The 20,090-nt window shown below is 37.6% G+C and overlaps 2 protein-coding genes across 6 annotated transcripts in view; one reads left to right on the top strand and one right to left on the bottom strand.

Annotated features, from left to right (window-relative positions):
* The window catches only part of LOC117230714 (growth arrest-specific protein 2-like), a 29,843-nt gene extending 15,733 nt beyond the window's left edge, over positions 1 to 14,110 (bottom strand). For 4 of the 5 annotated variants that reach the window (XR_004492868.1, XR_004492873.1, XR_004492875.1 and 1 more), the window contains exons 1-2: positions 13,752 to 14,110; positions 745 to 1,184 (exon numbers count right to left, since the gene is read on the bottom strand). Coding sequence is in view for 2 of the 5 variants with exons in the window: in XM_033488452.1 (XP_033344343.1) it covers positions 745 to 964 (220 nt within the window). In the remaining 3 variants the exon portion in view is untranslated. Of the gene's footprint in view, positions 1 to 744; positions 1,185 to 4,619; positions 4,947 to 13,751 lie in introns of those variants that run through there. The other variant, XM_033488530.1, reaches the window with a different exon arrangement.
* Positions 14,111 to 16,966: 2,856 nt separating this feature from the next.
* LOC117230373 (deoxycytidylate deaminase) lies at positions 16,967 to 19,971 on the top strand. The gene is made up of 5 exons (XM_033487760.1): positions 16,967 to 17,143; positions 17,225 to 17,466; positions 17,567 to 17,780; positions 18,045 to 18,152; positions 18,383 to 19,971. Exons 1-4 carry the CDS (start codon positions 17,094 to 17,096, stop codon positions 18,139 to 18,141), a joined length of 603 nt encoding a protein of 200 aa, XP_033343651.1. The 5' UTR covers positions 16,967 to 17,093; the 3' UTR covers positions 18,142 to 18,152; positions 18,383 to 19,971.
* The last annotated feature ends 119 nt before the right edge of the window (positions 19,972 to 20,090 follow it).

Below are 20,090 nucleotides of genomic sequence, written 5' to 3'. Positions count from 1 at the left end.
ATTCACACGTTGTGATTTCTTTCTAAAAAGACAAATATCCTTTACTCGTGATAAATATTACGTGAATTTATGAGAGGCTTTCACAAACCGATTGAAACATCGATCGATAGATAAAAGTGTATATATTTGGATTACGGGAAGCGGATACGACGAGTTTCCGCGCCAGTCACCTCTCGCAAATCAAGACGATGAACGAATTTAGTTCATCGATCGAAAAATTTCACAGCGGCATGCATAGGGTAATCTAATTCTTATTTACTATGTTATTCAAGAATTGATATAATCAGGAATTATTCAGACTACCCTATATATCGAATTATAAAAAGTATGCATTTTAAGTAGAATAAAATTACTTCAAATCCTGAAGTAGTATTTCCTACTTTTAATTCTTCACGGTCCGGGAACGTAATTGCAAAGATTCACGGTTTGCGAACAAACCTCCATAAGAAGCAAAAACAAAGAAAGAACAGTCCCTTTCAAAGGTTTCGCTGTTCCTTATCAAGCGATTACTCTGTGAGCCACATCAACGTCTAATCCTAGCTTCGCCTAATTCCTCCAATACAACAATTCCACCTGACAAGCATGTTATGTCATCGGTACTACCACTGATCCCACATGTTTCTCTGGTTACCATCCAGCAATGCCAACACGTCTCAACCCCGCAAGCTTGCACATTCCTGTTCCACCCTGCCTCCCCTTACTTCCCTTCGAAATCTCGCAATATAAAATGAGACAGCTACTCACTCAACGTTTTATTGATCCAATCGGCGAGGTCCTCCTGCAGCGGCAGCAACTGTCTGCTTTGTGCCGAGTGCAGACGCTCGTGATAGAACTCTGCGTACTCTTCCTCTTCCGGCGAGGGCCTGGGCACGTCGGCGCGATTGAACACAGTCACTGAAGAGGGTCCCCAGCTGCTACGATAACGGGTGTGCTGCGAAGACGGGAATCGATTGGCGTACGACATCCTGAGGCGGAAAGGACCGAGAAGCGTCCCGGTGGCCCGCACCGGCCCCACTTCCTCTTGTCCTCCACCAGACCAGATTTAATATTTCCCTCCTCTTTTCGCCCGTCTGGTGTCTGCAGGTTTCCTTCGGATGCACCACCGATTTCTCACCGGTTCCTCTCGACTGCTAAAGAGTCCCGGCGACGCCGTGCAATGCGGCACGTCTGTCGATTACGCGAGCCTGAAAACCAAAACCCTCTCTGTCTTATCGAGCGTCTTAACGTGATCATGTTGCCTCGATTTCTTCTTGCCATCGAGCAAGGAAGGAAGCGATCTTGATGATCCGAATACCAGAAAAGCCGTCCGCGATTCAACCAGCTGAGATACAACAGTGCTTCGCTAACTGGTTATGGGTTTTATCTATTCGCTTTATCTAACCAGTTACCAGAGCCATTTTTCAAGTGGTATACGTTGCGGTGCACGTGAAATTTATAGAGTTTAAGGTATAAGTCATCTTTTTGGTCGAATTTAGTTGAGAAACACGGACCTCTGAATGTTGCAATTTCGACCGACTTTTATGGAATCGCGATACATCTACGGATTTTTATTTCGAAAACTATCTGTTTCGTGGAACTGCCTTTCTCTTTTTCTTGTTTTAATTTTAATGCGGAAGGCTGTATTTACGGAGTTTTAAATATTTTTTCGTTTTCGGGTTCTCTAACTTCCTTGTTAATGTGATAGATAAACGACGCAAGATCCATGCCGGAAGACACGGGCATAAGTTAACCATAAACGGGCCAAGAGATGAAGAGGCCGCTGGCCAAGAGATGAGTCTGACACGAATGACTGGCAGCAAGGAAAACGAGCCTCGAGTGGCGTTTTCGGGAATGAATGGGTTTTATGTTACGCGGAGCTGTTTATAATATCCCGGTCGACAATCTTTCGTAATAGCCCTGAGAGGGATGAGACTGCAGAATGAGACTTCTCGACCTCGAGGTGGATACTGCAAACTTGTTACACGGTTTATTATGCAGGGGCTCAGTCATGATTAATATCCAATGCATGAAATAAATCTCTGTTTAGGTTTCATCTCTTCAATTCTGTTCACAAAATTTCAATCTGCATAAATATTCGCAGCCTGATAATAAATATAGTCACCGACGTGTCGTTGGTAGATCGCGGTTCAAGGAATGAACATAAATTTCCACGAGGCTCGCGTTCACAATGTCCACAAACGCCTCTGTATTTAAACGACATTCGACGCCATTAGCATTCATCGACAGCCCCCGGGGAACGCGAGACGTCTCACGCAGAAACCTCGCGATTTTACTGAATCGTTGCGTGGGATTCGAACGATCGAACGATCGAACGAGGGGAATGGGAAAAAAAGCAGGACAGAAGAGAATAAATGGGTGAAAAAAATGAAATCTTCATAAATCCTTCTAAGCTTCCACGGAGAACGCTATCGCCTTCGCGTGACGTAAATCTAGTGGCGAACGCTGTCTGATGTAAGCGTTCAATACGCTTTACTATTAGCGAAAGAGATACAGAAAGATTATAAAATCGCTTAGAAGTTCGAGTTAGCACACGTGGATACGTGTAGTTTGCTTTAAAATAAAAATTTCAAATTTCAATTTTGTAAAAACTTGGTCTTCTCATTGCTTCGGAGCAGATTGGCAAAGTTTATATTTCTAAAGAGAAATAATTGTAAAACGATATTTTCGCGTCTTGCGTTTTTGAACTTACATATACATGTCTATGTAGGTAAAAATCCTGAAAGTAGGAAAATCAAGTCGAATCTATTCGAATCGATGAAATGAAAATCCAGATGATATTCTCGTGATCGACGAGCAAACCTACGTATGTCCTTCGACATCGATCTATTAACTTGCTGTCGCTATATTTGCTCGATGTAATGCAATCCGTCGTAAACAGGTGAGGACCCTCGACCATGCGAGCAAGCAACATTAATCTTTTCTTTTTTCGCTCCTTTTTTCCCCTATTTATGCCTGGAAATATGATTTGTTAACGCAATTGCGGATAGATCACGTGGTGTTTCGTGCGTCGCACGATAATTGCAAATAGCAAAGTGTAGAGTTATAGAAACGATCGTGTAATCTCGATATCTCATATATTATCATATTATTATGTTCGAGAGACTGGTAATTTGAATTTTACCGAAATCTTCAAACACAAGAACCGCGAAAAATTAAAATAAGAAATCGAAACGCTTTTTTTCCAAATTTCTGATAATTGATCCTCACGGACTTGCTTTAATCGTGGAAAAGTGCAATGATACATTAGCGATTATTAATGTGTTAACAGGTTCGAGGTCAGAATTAGTTATTCATAGTTCGATTCTTCTAACTAAGATATGGAGGCGCGTTAATTTCTTCGAATTAAAAGAGTAAATACAGAGTTATTAGCACTAAAATAATGTAAGCAGCTGTAATCACAATATCTGTAGTGAAAAGATTTTCCATATATGCATGTATATTGTATATCGATGATCTGTTGCATTTTTAATGGTATTTTATTCTTTTCGAGTCTGTAATTAACTTCAATTTTTTTTTCTTTTTATATGAACGTGACTCACCGTTTTACTGGATATTCATTTACTCAAGAATCGATTATCATTATTTTGCATACAAAACTAAATCAGATACAAACGGAAAGTAATATAAATGATAATATGTGTTCGGATAACCGACTCGTTTCGACGTGTGTCGTTATTTTAGAGAAATAGGGAATTCTTGAGTAATTACCAGATATTCGGTGGGTGAGCGTTATAGGGTTTTTCGTAAATCAACCGACCCTGGTGATCGATTATTACCGGCGACAGCTGGCCAATTAATAGCATTTTCGCGTTATCGTGACAAATGGAGCAGAGAAGCAAGTGTGTTAGCCTCAAGGTGAAGCGTCGATGCAACCTAATCGAGCCAAGATAGCGAGCGAGCTCTTGTTTGCTTTTCCACCGATATCTCTTAATTATGCGTACATACGCTCGCTGTCGTGTGTATCTATGTGTTCCTTTGGAGAAATTGAAAATTGGACATCCGTCGTTTTGTGTTTTGTAACTGGAGCAACGGTCGTGCTGCTGGCAACGCTGATGAAAGGTGTAAACGAGACAGGATGTACCATTTAAATAAAATCTTTGAAATAGTTGATGATATCAGAGATACTTGAGAAAGTCATTATACGGTTCAAAAGTGTTTTAATTTCGATATGGCGAAGTAGTGTTAGTGTTCATGGTGACACCAAATGCATTCTCTAATTACTATAAGATAGTAGCTATTTCTGAAGTTATACGAATTTGCGTGTTATTGTCGCTCTAAGCGATTCACAGTTAACTTCCATTCGAAGGTCATTGATATATAGCTTTACCTATACACTACATTTCGAAGACGTCAGTCGTTTGATAGCGCGATCCGAGCAATTACTATCGAAAGAGTAATTTCAAAGATACCAGACGTTCCGTCATTGATACAATATGTTTTTTAAAAAATGATAAACGTACGTGTATATCATAAATACGTGGATGCATAAATATAAATACCAAAATACATTACTTATTAAAAAAATTCGCCAATAACAAAGCATATACTCTATACTCTTACAATGCACATCCATAATTTCTCGAATCTAACAAATTCCACGTAATTCCAATTTCCCTTACCTTCTTAAAAATCACGGTAGAACAGGGACTCTTATCTCATACGGAACTATGTACATATCCTTTCATTCGCTACGTTTCTATGTACTTGTACACGCAATACACGACACCCACGATCACACTCATCGAACGCCCATCTGAAGTGCTTATTCGTGAATTCGATCAGGAAAATAATCGCGAAATGTTATCGCTCGCAATTTGAAGTCCATGAAAACGTACCGATTACCCGATGCAATTTGTTTCTACGACGTGGTCAATCAATTTAACACGGAACACGTGATCATCGCCCACAGAATGACACAAGCTGTCCGACTCGTGGTAACGTATATTTACGAATGGCAAGTTTCGCGGGATAATCGCGGTATTCGATTCGAGTCGATCGTCGAACAGCGTCGCGAGCGTGGTGGCACCCACGCACCCAATAAATTATGCCGATTTTAATTAAGTCTCCAGGCGCGAAACGCGACGTCGCCACGCGCGAAATTGTGTTCGATTGTAAACGCGGCTTGCCGTGCCTAAGTATTCCACGAACGGACGTAATCGTGGCGCTCAATCGAAAAAGAAAACCACGCTAATCCAACGTTTTTTCTCGTACCACCATGTGTATTGGAAAGTGGAAAAGTTTCTGCAAGCGTTCCTCCACTGGCGTTTCATCGCTTTACTTTTGCTTTTTTCGTTTTGCTTTTTTGCTTTTTCTATCGTTCGCGCGAATGATGTAACGAAACGGGTAAATATTATGATTACGTAGAAATTCTCGTGAGATTGTTTTGGTGAAAGAACTTGTAGCGGGGTTCATCCTTTAGAAAGTTACGGTTGCGTTCTTTCAATTAACTTATCGAAGTGCATATCGGTTGCTTTCCAGTCTTTATAAGATGCAAGAGGATTAATGAAGTTTAACTTCATTAGTTCCTCTAACGTGCTCTTTTCACGAATACAAATAAGTACGATATAACCGCAAAAGTAACATTCCTCGGAAGGTGAAGAATTTCTTTTAGCTCGTAATTAAATAACGATAGGAATGCTTAAATTACCTGTCATTGGATTACCGAGGATACTTTTTATACATCGAAGTGGCAAAAATTTGATGTTTGGAAAACGTTAATTAAAACTTCAATTCGCTTCACAGATTGATACACAGATTGATTGCAAAATTCCGTGCATAAAAATTGCTTCGATATACAAGCTCCATCCTTGAACTTTTCTCTGCTAATTACTCTGAATAACTCGTGATTGCGATGTACCGTGTTTTAACAAATAACCAGAAATTCAATTAATAGCAAATATGAAATTTAACGTGTAATTGCTACACGGTTTAGCATGTACTTAGACAAATTAGTCCTAATTACTTCCAACGCGATACGTTTCAGATGCTTTGGTCATGTTAGTCCGCCATTCGAAAGCACCGAATCGTGCACGCGCAGTTGAAAATCACTTTCAAGTAGAATTCGAAATTAAACTTCTCCGTGCCCTCTAATACCAACATTTCAAATAACATCGCGACTCAACTTTCTTTCCACGAAAAAATGAGATTCGACATGTATGCGCTTGTTTGCCAGCAGACAGAAAAATCGCAGTATAGTCCCCGTTAATGGAAAATTAGCAACTTCATCAAATTCATTTTTACTCTCCCCTTCTCTTGCGAATACCACTTCATGGACAAATACCACTGCCTGCTATGTAAATATTACGCCATATGTTGAGGAACACTTGCTAATTTTCACCAACGTTCTCCACCATTATTAGCATAGTATATTCTTTACACATTTATTCCTTGATAACGATATTCATCAGCTGATAAGCTAGTCGTAGGAAAGCCACATCGAAGCACGCGTGTACGAAGAGAGCAACGACCGGCTAACAATCGTACCCGCGGCTCGGATAATCGCTGAATTGGATCGTCGATCGGTCGTCGGGCTTCCCGGACGCTTCCCAGAAAACTCGACTGCTCGTTCAACCGGCGAAAACGCACGACACCGTACCAACAATCTCATCCATGCCGGCGTGTGCACGTCCGGTACGTAGTAAGTAAGTACACGAGACTCACGCGTGAGCGATCATCCGCCACGCCACGTTTTGAGACCACGTGTGTAACACACTGACACCGTGTTGACAATTCTGCGCCATTAACCCCGTAGCGGGTGCGTTTTTCGAAAGAGCAGCTTCACGATGACGCACATTGCGTACTCTGCGTCAACAGTATCCGCGAGAGATTTGACCCACGTGTCGCTTTATCCGGACAAGAGTCGTAATTTCGAAGAACAAGGTCACGTGTATTTTAACGAAAACCGAAGGCGTCGTGGTGAACGGAGGCAATGGAACTACGAGGCGAATCGAATCGATAGGATACACGTTCACGTGTGCACGATCGATGTTTACGTTCGCGCGGCAAATACTCGGACACGTGGGTGGCGGATTACGCTGGAAGATACCGTCGTTGTGATCCGTAAAAGGCGCCGACAAAGTCGCGTGCCCGGCCCCCGGTAGAAACGCGATGAAAGCGATACGACTGGATCCGCCGGAAGCGCGCCGCTTCTTCTTCTGTTGTTCTCCATTCAGACAATCTGTGAGCGCGGGGGGAAACAAGTCGAGTTGGAAGATGCCTGGGAATAAACAGGGGCAAAAAACAACCAACTTTTTGTTCAGCCAGTCTTTTGATGGAAAAGACTTTGGTCAAGTGTCAAGCTTTGTTTCGAACGATAAAACGAAAAAGTTCGAGTTGGCTGGTTCTGTTCGAGGAAACTACGAGGAATGTTACTAACAAATTTGAGGATCTTTGTTGGCAGATGAAAAATTTGAGAAACAGTGGAACTCGCGAATGAAATTTTAACGAATGAAGACAGAAATCTTGAATATAGTACGATTTGATAAAATTTTGCACGTCGTTATGTGTACATCGTTGAACGCGACTTGATTTATGTGTCATTAAAATACACAGAGTTTGTTCCTGGAAGCGCTGAAAAATCTTTCGCTTCGATGTCATTTAGTTTAGCATAATGACACGATAATGATCCGAGATGCTTGCTATCTCAAGTGTTGCGGTTGTTGAGATTGACCGGTCAGGCAATTAGAAGAGCTCGTTGAGGGTGGTCAATGGTCTGTAACGTGAACAGTGGTATCTTAAATGAACGACTGTATACTATGAGACTGCTACGTAACGATGTAATGCTATTTTCGGTTTTATATGATCATTTTTTCCTCAATTACCAAGCAGTGATGAATATTTTCATTTGAAATGCGAATATAAACTGCTGTATGTAATTTATCTTATTCCGCGTCCCACATCGGATATTTCGTTGCGACTCCATTTGCCTTTTGAATGAATTTCAACGTCGAAACATGCTCGACGCATTTTGCTATAGTTCCGATGCCGGATGAACTTCGTCAGGTTGAATATAATAACAGCCTTTGCCGCGGTAGAAGCACCAAGCAAAAGGAGAGAGAAAACGATCCTTATCGTGGAACTTCTAAGAGAAATCTTTACTTCGAATCTACATAATTTCTCGAACTTTTAAATTTTCACACTTTCAAATATTCAAATCTTGAATTCCGTAAATTTTCAACTGTACAAATCTACAAACTATAAACTATACGAATTCAATTTCTAAATTTTTAAATATTCAAACTTCTTGATCTTTAACGTTTTAAATTTTAAATTTGAATTTTCGAATTTCCAATAGCAATATCCAAAAACGACACTTTCGATCCCAGGGAAATGAATCAGATGATGAAAACGGAAACGTTGCACGGCACGTATTATCGTTCAAAGTTCCGACAAACCTGCAAACACGCAGTTTTATTCATTCCATCGTTTGTTACACACGGTCTTTTTTGTCGGCTAAAAAGCCAAGCTTCTTGAATAATTACATGGCTGCTCTAATTAAGGGTTTTCCTCCTCCGCAAGGGTAGCGAAAAGATACACGTTGAATGTTGAATGCAACGGGCGAACTGGACCGCGTCAACGTGAACGTTTCCTCGCACAACTTCTCTTGACTTTGTGTAGACTTTCATACAGGAAAATCCGTGTGCATAGGCGTCGAACGATACAAAGTAAACTTACGCGAAGACGAGTACAAAAGTTACGTCTTCGTTTCGAATTTGTAAATATTTCGCAGACCAAGAATGGTAACAACGTTCGTTACTATTTCTCATACGACGATATTCCAATGATCGTTTATTGTTAAAAATAATTCGAGACACATACTTTTCTAAATTATAACAAGACAGCGAGATGTGTCGGCTCCATAGCGTGTGATAAAAACCCCGAGAAAGCCTCTGATTTGAATAATAAAAAAATTACCTATAAAAGATCCGATCGTACGAGTTTCAAACGCATTGAGTGGTTGCTGGCTCGATTCTTAATATATTCATCTTCTAAAGATCTAGGGAATCTGTTCACGGCACAGAAGAAGAAATCGTGGAATATCCGAGAAATGAAAATCAAATAAAATCGTAAAGCGTGACGTTTACTAAGATAGTCCAACTAAATCAACCAAACTAACCGAATATATTAATTTCTGAAGGTTTAAAAATTCACTTATTGAAATCATCAAATTAAATAACTGTGATAGAACGAAGCAATTAATCATCATTCTCGAGCGTGGCGACTGATCGATCCAAGTGGAGGAACGTATTCACCGAGGCACGCCATCGACTTCCGATCGAGTTCGATTTCAGGAGCGTAGAAAGCCATCGTGATTACCGGCGCCGCTCCAGAACACGTACATGGTGCACTTTTTATTTCAATGTCAGTCAATGAGAAAAGATATGGAAGGAATCCGTGCGCAGGATTCCATTTACAAACGCCGTAGCTCTGTGGGTCTAATTAAATCGCATAAACAGAGCGTGCCTATCCAATTACCGTTCCACGAGGCCATACGTTTCTGCGTGGTTTGAGGTACCGTGTTGCCTCTTCCTGGTCGTTTGACGAGTTATTGGGATTGTCCCTGTATACTGTCGAAAAAAAAGACGAGGAAGAACGAGAATACCTCGTCGCTGACGGGAATATGCTGCGCGGAAATAAAACAGATGGGATGGGACGCCCTTTTAACCCGCCATCCAACGATCCTGACAAGGGACAAAGAAAACAGACCGGCAGAAAATTATAGTTAAGAACCAGACCGGTTGGTCGATTAAAATCTTTTAACCCGTTTGATCGTAATTAGTTCTATCAATCTTTGTCTAACAGGTCGTCTTGTAACATTCTGATTGTGAAGCGCAACCGTCATGGTGGAAATGGAAATCATTTATATTTGGTAGAAAGTAATTCGGGAAATAACGTAGAGACAAAACGAGAAAATTAAGAAATAACGTTTCTCGTGAATAGGAAATTTTCTGTTGGCTAAGATTGGAGAGGACCTGAGGAGATATGATTCTAAAACGCGGTAATGCTCCGTTAGCGGTAATAAGATTGAAGTAATAAGTAACAGTTTTGGAGCGTGACCATAGTGAGCGCGTGTAAGTATGTCCGTGCGATGTGCTACAGAACGTTCTACTAATCAGAAAGTCGGTGCACATGGAGTTATTACGAGAATTTGTGTCTTATTTGTCATCTTCAAGTAAAAAAAAAAAAAAAAAAATGAAATCACCGATCGTGATATCGTAAAAAATGAAATATAAATTATACGATATATACAACTTTAGAGAAATAATATTAATCAACGGCGCAACATTCCTACACCTATTTAACTTTATCAAAGTCAATGTACTTATCAAAGGTAAATGTGATTATAAATTGAAAGAGAAAGGTCAATTAAATATGAACCCTGTGATTCAGAGGTTAAAAATTGACCCGTAAGGCTCATAAGTACCCATTGTTATACCAAAGATCTCGTGCAGCGTATGTACTATATCCATTTGTACTCTACCTTCCATTTTACTCCGACCCTTACAAATACGTTCCAACTTTTCTTTGCTAAACTTCGCTAAAGATTAGATTTAAGTAGATGATATCCTAATTACTCTGCTCGATGAATCATTCTAGTTAATGAAAGAAACAGAACTAGAACTATCGTATATAATACCTTAAGAATCTCTAAAAATATCTGAAAATAGCCTTCTTCTTCATTGTTCCCTGTTAAACAAAGACCAAACCGTATTCTCGACAATCGAACGCTTTATCGATTTTCACCGTAAACGTTTTTGTTATTATTTACAGTGCTTTGTATGCAGTAGGCATTCGCGGAACACGTAGGTTTCGAAGTCGTGACTTCGTTAAACTTACACCATGGTAGTTTCGTTGTAAACACACGTTTTGCCTCTAAAATTTCAACCACGTTCATATTTTAAAACAAGAAGGAAAAGAGAAAATTTCTTTCACCAGACTGGTTTGCAATTTAGATGCACCCGCGTAGATTTGCGCTTATATGGCAAAGTCAACGGATTCAGGGAACATATTATGCAATCGATTAATCGAAAGCTTCGGATTGAGTAATTACATCGATTCCGAGAACATCGATTTCAAAAGATCTTGTGTTTAGTTGACACGCTATCGTCGAGGAAAATGTAACTGCTGTGAATCATCGAAACCTGCAATTGTATGCATATGCAATACCACTGAATAGCTTTCGAAAGATACGAAGAAAGAGTTAAATGAGTGGACAGAAAGAAGAAAAAGTTTGCCACGGCAATCTCTTCGGAGCTCTTGTTCCTTTTTTTCACTTATGTCAGTAATCGAAATATTTGAGAATACAAAAGAACGTAAAAAATATCCTGGAATCACGACTTACAGTCTATTGATTATCGTAACAACGACTATATTTCAACAGGAAAGTTATGTCTATTAAACGCGATGTCTATTAGCGTGTAAATTCTCCGATCGACCCAGTAATCTTAAACAGTTTCGTAGTATCGTTACCTCTTTTTTTACGTGTTTTATCTATAAACCCTTTACCTTTAACCATTAAACACAGCAGACGTATCCATAATACGTATTTTGAAATTTTTATAACCGTAATATGTACGTGTTTCGGGTTTTTGTTTCGTTATATTATCCTCGTGTGTTTATTCCGCCATTAAACAGTCTACCTATACCAATTATTAATCCTTGCATCTCGCGTCAGAATAAAAAACTATAATCACCTGCAATTACTTACTCGTAAGCAAATGAAAATTCGGTTGCGAAGGAATAACCAAACGCAGTATCAAATTTTTCATCGTCACGAAAACCAGATTCGACTTATATACACAGGTTGACCTATATACACATTCACGAAAGTATTCCAACACTTGATTTTTGAATGGTCTGTTTTTGATTTACTCAGATCGCTGGAAAGCAAACGGAGCTGAATCCCCTAGCTGCGATTCGCTGGTTTGTCGCAACCTGTCAATTAGACACGAGAAACGGATGAGTGTTAAAGTCGACCACTAATCACCAGGAGGAGACGAAATACGCGTAAATGTTACATCGTCCACCGTACGCTCGCCAATGGCGTGTAACGAAGCTCGCGGAGGCAGGCCGTTGTCCGACGCCTTAGAAATTCTTTAATGACTTTATGTGCGCGGCACACACGAGCAAACGACGTTTAAGCTTCGTCGCGGCCGTATTCTCGCCTGGCGTCTTTTCACGATCCTGCGTCGCCTCCACCACGGCGTGTTCACGGCCGAACGAAAGCCGATCGTCCTGCTGTGAGAACCGGACCGGATGTTACCTTCCAATTACAAACTTGATCCCGCATCTGTATCTCGGAGAATCTTCTTCTGGACCCCTCACTCTCCAATTTTACTTTACACCAAGAATTTTCTTTATATTATTTCTTTGTATTTGATTAAATGAACACCTACCGATTGAATTTCAACACGAACTCCTATTATATGTATAAACGAAAAATCGTAGACGTCCAATTACCAGTAGGCTGTGGATATTTATGCGAATGCCAAAAGAGCAGAGTCCAGGCAACGATTTGTTTTATCCACTACATATTATGACAAGTATCGTTCTTTGGATATTTCGTACTTTCACGTAAATAAATAAAAATTCGCTGTCCATGGACAGAAAGATTAAAAAATTAGAACATATACATACCGTAACTTCTGTCTGAATCTTAAATCGCATATGTTCATTGTGCTTTTTTTTTTGTTAATCTAACGTAGTTACTATGTTGCTTAAAGTCGACAGGTCGTACAAAGGAAGATAATAAGCATCAAGTCGATGACAATTACTACCAATCAATGCGTATTCTCGTATCTAAAGAGGTAAACACTTGGCAACAATGAGTGTTAATAAAGTGTAAGCGAGGCTTCAACTGAAATAATGGATAAACACGTGGGGACAAGATTACAGCTTCGGCTCCCGTATAACCACTGTCGAACAGTCACGATAAATAAACTAACGCGAAGCACGAACAACGATGTTCATCGTGTCAATTAAAATATACAGATGGTCAACGTGGTATATGTGTATAAACGGTTTTTCACTAGTCCCCGTTCAGTTGGTAACTCTTCGCAATTCGTCTCAATTGCATTCAATTTGCGTCTAAACATTTTATCGCGCAAATAGAAAGGGTTATCACCGCCGGGATAACTCTTACTTATTGCTGCCACTTTCGCTACGTCAAGTACCTCGTGCTATCATACCACTAGTCGATTAATTACTCACTACTCAGACGCGAATATCGATCGAGTCGGAAAGAATTGCGAGAGTATCTCGCAGTTCGTCGACTAATTGTTACATCGAGTATGTGACACTTATTAGTTTCTCCCAAGGACCCTGTTCTGACGTTCTACGAAATCTACTATAGATATCATTACTTTTAATTATATTAAGCAACAGTTTAGCTCCGACTTCTTCTCTTCAGATTCCTTCTTTGATACGCATGATAGTCCTCGAGAGAGGACTTTTAGACTCGTCCAAAACGTTAAATCACGTTGACCACGATTACACGGAAAAGAAGAGCCGAAGGTATAGCAAGAAAATAATCAATAAGAGCTCGATAACATTCTCCGATTACTGACTCATTTTCGCTCGTTCGAGTCTTTTCTTGGAAACAAACGTAAACTAATAGCACATTTCGGCACGCATCGAACAATTCTGTGAAACAAATCTGTATAGCGACTAAACCGGTGTAACCACTATAGGAACCATCGTGTATAACCTACAATTCGCGAATGGAAAATACGTAAGTACATGAGTTCCCTTACCTCACGGATCCTCGTGAACATCGCTCATACTCGTTGTTTGATTCAAAGCTTCAGCTCTGCTGTCGCTCCAATTCACCGAGGATAGGAGACTCGAAGAATCGAGAGGACACCTGACATTCCGGACGAACACACAACAGTGCGCACAACAGACGCGTACTCGTCGATCATCCGATCGCAACTGCAGCCCTTCGGTGTGCCAGTGCCGGTTCTGTTGCCGCTGTGAGAGTAAGAGGGAGGGAAGCGACGGCGAAAGAGCGAGACGAACGGATGCGAAAAAAAAGGAGAGCGAGAAGGAGGTGTTATCGAGACGGACGAACCTCCCGCTGTTTCACCAACCGACCACGCTCCGAACTGACGGCCACTATATTGCGTATTTCACGTATGTACCGGCGTACACTAAACGCCACGCGAGACGCGACTTTGACAGAGATCACTCTCGTTACTCTCGGACTGTGAGTCGAAGAGAGATAGGCGATCGTTCACACGCGAGTCTCGCTACGAAGATGTATACGTCTTGCTCGAAAGATTATATATATATATATACGGCCCGAGAGACAAGCTACCTTTCTTTTGACTGCCTTTTCTCTTTTTTACTTTCGTAGTTTTTGCAGCTCGAACCCCCTTTCTTTTGTCCGTCAATCACCGGGAATGCCACGTGCAAACCGCCAATGCGTACCGGCTCGGCAACCGTGCACTGTAAATACACGCAGAAATGTGCATGCGTACGAAAGCGGAGTTACGACGCGCATGCGTTTTACACGCACCCACTGGGTGCAATCCCCCGAACAAGTACATCGGCCAAACACCCCCGTCGGCTCGTGTCGGTGTTCTTCAACCCCATGACTACCCCCTCCATTTAACCCCGCGCGCATTCACAGAGCAAATCCCCTCGACTACGAGGATACCTCCCTACGAACCCCTTAATCAATACTCGCCGTTCTCTGCCGGCCAGGAATACTATCCTTCGTATCCTCCTCCCTGGACCAACTTTCGGCATCGTCGAGCTACCCCTTATCACTTCGTGCTGCCGAGAAATTCGATTCTTTGCGTGTGTGCGTACGTTGTTCAAGTTCGATGCTTTCAGTACTTTATTTGTTTACCTTCTAGAGAAATAAGAAATATTAACAGAAAATATATGGAAGAAAGCATTAGAAGATCGATGGATAATTTTAACGTTTTCTTCTATTTATACAGTTGCAGGAAGAAATATAATGAGTTGAAAGTTCTGTGATTAATTGAGTTTTATTATGATTGCGTGGTTATTAATTTAATATAAAGTGAATAAAGGAGAGGAGATGTAATATGCACAACAGGGATGTGAGGAACAATTAAACGGTAATACACGTGCGTGAAGAAAGTTCCGAGGGTGTGATGGTTCCCCAAAGAATAGCGTCACGATCCTGCAAATTACTTTATTAGCCGCGTTACCTGGCGGAAGAAACCTCTTTTCATTCAGTAGCTGCACTCTTACTCGTACTGACGTATCGTAAAATATTATAGCGTGTTCGAGACTAGAATAAGCATGCATTGAAAACAGTATTTTCATTGCTCATGATGTAAAGTACAGTTAGAATATTTTAGCATATAATGTATAAGTTCTCGTTGAAATTTAGATTTACATATTAGATACTGTTTTCAATAAAACTATTTATTATTGAAAAATATTATTCTTTTAATACGTAAAGCATTAGAAAGTTATATTGGGAAGTACCAGATCACATTGTTCGTGATTACTTACTAGTTAAAATTCATACAATTATAAGAAAGTAATTTCATTTAACGCGGAAACTAATTACAACCTCCTGATTATGTAAAGGGCGTTGTAATCCACGAATTATTAGCCCTTTTTATAGGGAGCGCTAAGTATACTTGAGGCCTGAAAAACGTGTCTACAGTGCCGCGCCCAAGTATACTCATTTGTGTAGCAGGCGTTTAAAAAAGCCTCAGCAGCTTGGGATTCCGAACGATTTAGCTCGTTTATCATTTATTATCGATGGTAAACAAATATCCTCACTTAGATACAGATATACATCTTTAAAGCATAGTGATTTAATTGTAAAAAAAAGAGAATAGAAATATAAAAAACAAATATCTTCCCCAATAACTAACATTTAATATTAAGTAGAATAATTAAGAAATATTACACTCTTTAAATTTATCATAATAAACTGACAAATTATCAGTAAATGTATGTTTCGATAAGCCACTCACCAAGCATTATCTCACAAATTCAATTGCGAGGCTCACGAAACATATCATGAAATATTGGCACTTTTTCCGATTTCGCGATTCGCATGTAACTCCTCTGTTTATTATCTGTATTCCACTTGTTCAATTTGTAATGGTAATATGTATATATATCATACAATATTATTTCCGACGAAACTATCTATAAATACTTTAAATCGATTTCAATATAAAATAATATACAAGTATAATAGATAGAAAATTAAAACATATACTATGTACTAATTTATAATGTGCTGAAGATGAGTATAAGAATAAATTTAAAATGAAAACAATGATTTATCGGTACCAGGAACTACCATTGTCGTGTCTAAGAAACTTGCCCTAAGCTCTACCATGCACCGATTATTACATGTATGAATCATACTTTAAAAGTAATTGTTGATTTACTATTTTCAAGATCAATTATTCTGCAATCTTGATAAATTAATTTTATTTATTGTTTCCTTCCAAACTGACATTAATGTAATTCAATAGATTTAAGAAAATTAAAATAATGCTGTATGGTATGTCATTTTATTTTTTATAAGATATTATATATATGTTTGACACTTTATCATGAATAATCCGGCTGTAAAGAAATCTTTCTCATATCTGAAAATATATACCCTGTACAGTTTGTAGAGCGCAACCTTTACTGTATTTCACCTGTTCCTCTGTAGATAGCGCCACCTTTACTGTAGTTCACCTATTACTCTGTAGATAGCGCAACTACAAGTTTAAAATTTTAATTTCAAAGTTCCAAAATAATAGAATAATTGTGTTTTAAATAACTATATAGGCACTTTAAATAATTAGTTATTGAATCCTAAGTATATATTGAAATGATGCAATGATTTTTGTTTTCTATATATGCTTGCAACATGAAACCGGTCTTTTGTAATAGTTTAACTGGATGACGGAATTTTGAACACGCCTTTCTTGTTAATGACTATTTCAAGGGTGTATTTCCTACCTTGGTAAAATATTATTTTAGTCTTAATTTCTAACGTGTACAGTAGCATGCCGTGTTGTTATTTATTAACTAAGTAGTTTGAATTAAACTACAAGTAGAAATTCTTTATAAAAGTTATATAATTATAAAATTTAACAAAAATGACATCAAAAAATGACAACAAAATTATCGAAAAAATCAACTCCGAAAGGTATATTACATACGATATTCTAACCTTTAATAAAATAAATAGTTACTTAATTGATGTAACCTGAATTTTGTATCTTTATAGTGAGCAGCCTAGTAGCAATAAAAGAAAAAGCTATATAGATTGGGAGGATTATTTTATGGCTCTCGCCTTTTTAAGTGCAAAACGTAGCAAAGATCCTCGTACTCAAGTTGGGGCATGTATAGTAAATGAACAGAAGCAAGTTGTAGGTATTGGATATAATGGAATGCCCAATGGTTGTAGCGATGATGTCTTTCCTTGGACTAAAGAGTCTGTCGATCCATTGGAAACAAAGACTTTATATGGTGAGCTAATAACATCTCATTAATTTTCAACATAATTATATTTGTATTATATAATATAATGTAATATTGTATTGTAACAATGATAATAATGAATTTGCAGTATGTCACGCAGAAGTTAATGCTATTTTAAATACGGGCTGTAAAAATATTAAAAATTGTACCATATATGTTTCTCTATTTCCATGTAATGAATGTGCTAAAGTAATAATACAGTCTGGAATAAAAACAGTCAAATATGTGTCAGATAAATATGCAAAGAAGAAAAAAATTCAAGCTGCAAAAAGAATGTTTGATGCCGTAGGCGTTACATACAGGTATTTGAATTATGCAGATTGCATATATTTATTCTTATTAAATTTGTATAAGTGTCAGATTATGGCAAGAAACCATAAGACTTGTATTACTTGACGTGATTTATTTCCTTAAAATTATTAATTAAAATTCAAATTTCTAGTATTTAATACATGCGTTTCAATATGTGCAGAATGTACGTCTAAACTGTATTAATATTAATTCATTTATAATATTACGCTATTGTTGTAGTATTATTTAATAACATTGTAAATCTTTTTTTCTAGCAAATATATTCCTAAGCACAAAAAGTTAATTATTGATTTTGATGAGATTGACTCTACTGAAGATAAGGAAATAAATATTGAAAATGGAAGTAGTTGAACAAAAATAATGTAAGTGACAAAGATGACAATGTCTGTAATGAAAAGCTTTCCAGTGTATATATTCATGATTTATTTCATTTTTTAATGACATTTTGCAGATTTAAATCTGTAATATTAATTCTTTAACATAAACATGAATTACAGTTTTACTGTAAAAAGACTGATTACCATTATTTACATGCAAAACTAAATTAGGTACAAATGGAAAATAGAAATACCCCTATTTTAAATTTTTACAGGTCTATTTGTAGTTTTAACATTATCCATATAATATGGAAAATAAATAAAACAATGTACAGAAAATGAAAGAATTTAGCAATAATACAAAGATACTATACTTTTATCAAGATGTAATATTATCTGCAACAGTATTGCAAACGATGTACTGTACAAGTGTAAATAGTAGTATGATCAAATATGGCATGTAACAAGTGTGTATCATTTCCATGATAAAATAATATTTCAATATCATTTTTTACAAAACGACTGAAGGAGAGGCGATTGTTGATACGTGATATAATATTTTCATGTTGACTTGTTATTAATGTAACAACAAACAGGAATTGAACACAGAGTTTTGATGCATACGATAATGATACGTTTATATACATACTATACATATCCATGTTCTTGTCTTTAAAATATTACTTCACGTTTGTAAACACCGCTATAATGAAGAAAAGTTACATAAAGAAAGTAATTATACGTGATGATTGAATTCATCATATAGAAAAATATTTAATATTGTAAAAATGTATGGGTATTTTATATATAAACACAGATATTAACATTTGTAAAAAGCGTACTTGGCTATAAACGTTATCCTTTAATACCATAAAATTTGGGCAATTTTTGCACAAATCATAAACTATTCAATCTGTAAATAGCGGTTGCAGAAAATATAATAACAGCTTATTGCAAATGGCAGTATATTACTAATACAATGATTAAAGTAATAACCACATTTAAATAATCATTGACTTCATTTTCCAATTTTTATTCTTTTCTGTTTTATGTCCTTTCGTAATCGTATACGTTGAAAAATTTTGCATGAAGCCTATATGATGAATTCATTTACATGAGGAGATGGAAGAGGATATGGGTTGAGGTACCCATGCTTATCGTTTGCTCGTACGATTAAATCAAGGACTCAAAGGCAAATCTAAACTGAATCTTCTAAAAATTAATGTACCATCCTTAATCAACATTGTTTATTTCTTAAAGATTTAATAATTAGTTATGAGCGGAGTAGAAATTTTTATACTGAGGTAACAACCTCCGATAAAGATTGGAGCAATTAATATATATATAATGTATATATATATATCTTTTTTTTCGAAATGTAATAATTATGCAGGAGTTTAAGCGTACTGTAAATAATGTATTATAAAAAAAAATAGTATTAAAAGATAGCAACACTTCGGTAGATGCATGGTCGAAAAGTTGAGTATGACGCGAATGGTGTATGATAATATGCATTAATTTTTCTAATGATAGTCTTTTACAAGAAGAAACACTTCGTATATCGATAGACTAGCATGGTGGTCATATCATATTTCCTTTGCATTGTACAATAATTAAATGACTAATGGTAAAGTGAATGAGTAAAACTTCTACATTATCGCTTATGTTACGACATTATTTATGTAGCCCTGAGAAACATTCCATGCATTTACAGAAGGTATCAGTTTAATCAATACAATTATGTTCATTATATTTTGATAGAAGATTATTCCATCGATTAACTTTGGATGTACGTATTGAGTTTTTGTCCATTGTATGTTACGAATGAATTGAAATGTTAAATATACATTACTATGACTTGATGCAAATATCTTATTTTTATGATTACCATTAAGTCGACTTTGAATGAGCTTTCAACATTGGCATAATATTAACTAATCGCAAAATTATACTCTATGACTTAAATAAGATAGGAAATGTGTG

This window comes from Bombus vosnesenskii, unplaced genomic scaffold, assembly GCF_011952255.1.
Source record: "Bombus vosnesenskii isolate JDL3184/JDL3185 unplaced genomic scaffold, Bvos_JDL3184-5_v1.1 scf7180000013262, whole genome shotgun sequence".
NCBI classification, from domain to species: domain Eukaryota; kingdom Metazoa; phylum Arthropoda; class Insecta; order Hymenoptera; family Apidae; genus Bombus; species Bombus vosnesenskii.
The sequence above is the reverse complement of the archived record's forward strand: the minus strand, read 5'-3'. Positions and strand labels throughout refer to the sequence as shown.

Bases quoted from the DNA above. Each gene is read 5' to 3' on its own strand.
- LOC117230373 (XM_033487760.1), top strand. From the start codon at position 17,094: ATGACATCAAAAAATGACAACAAAATTATCGAAAAAATCAACTCCGAA. The intron at 17,467-17,566 runs GTGAGCTAATAA...ATGAATTTGCAG, and splicing joins GGAAACAAAGACTTTATATG to TATGTCACGCAGAAGTTAAT. The intron at 17,781-18,044 runs GTATTTGAATTA...CTTTTTTTCTAG, and splicing joins GCCGTAGGCGTTACATACAG to CAAATATATTCCTAAGCACA.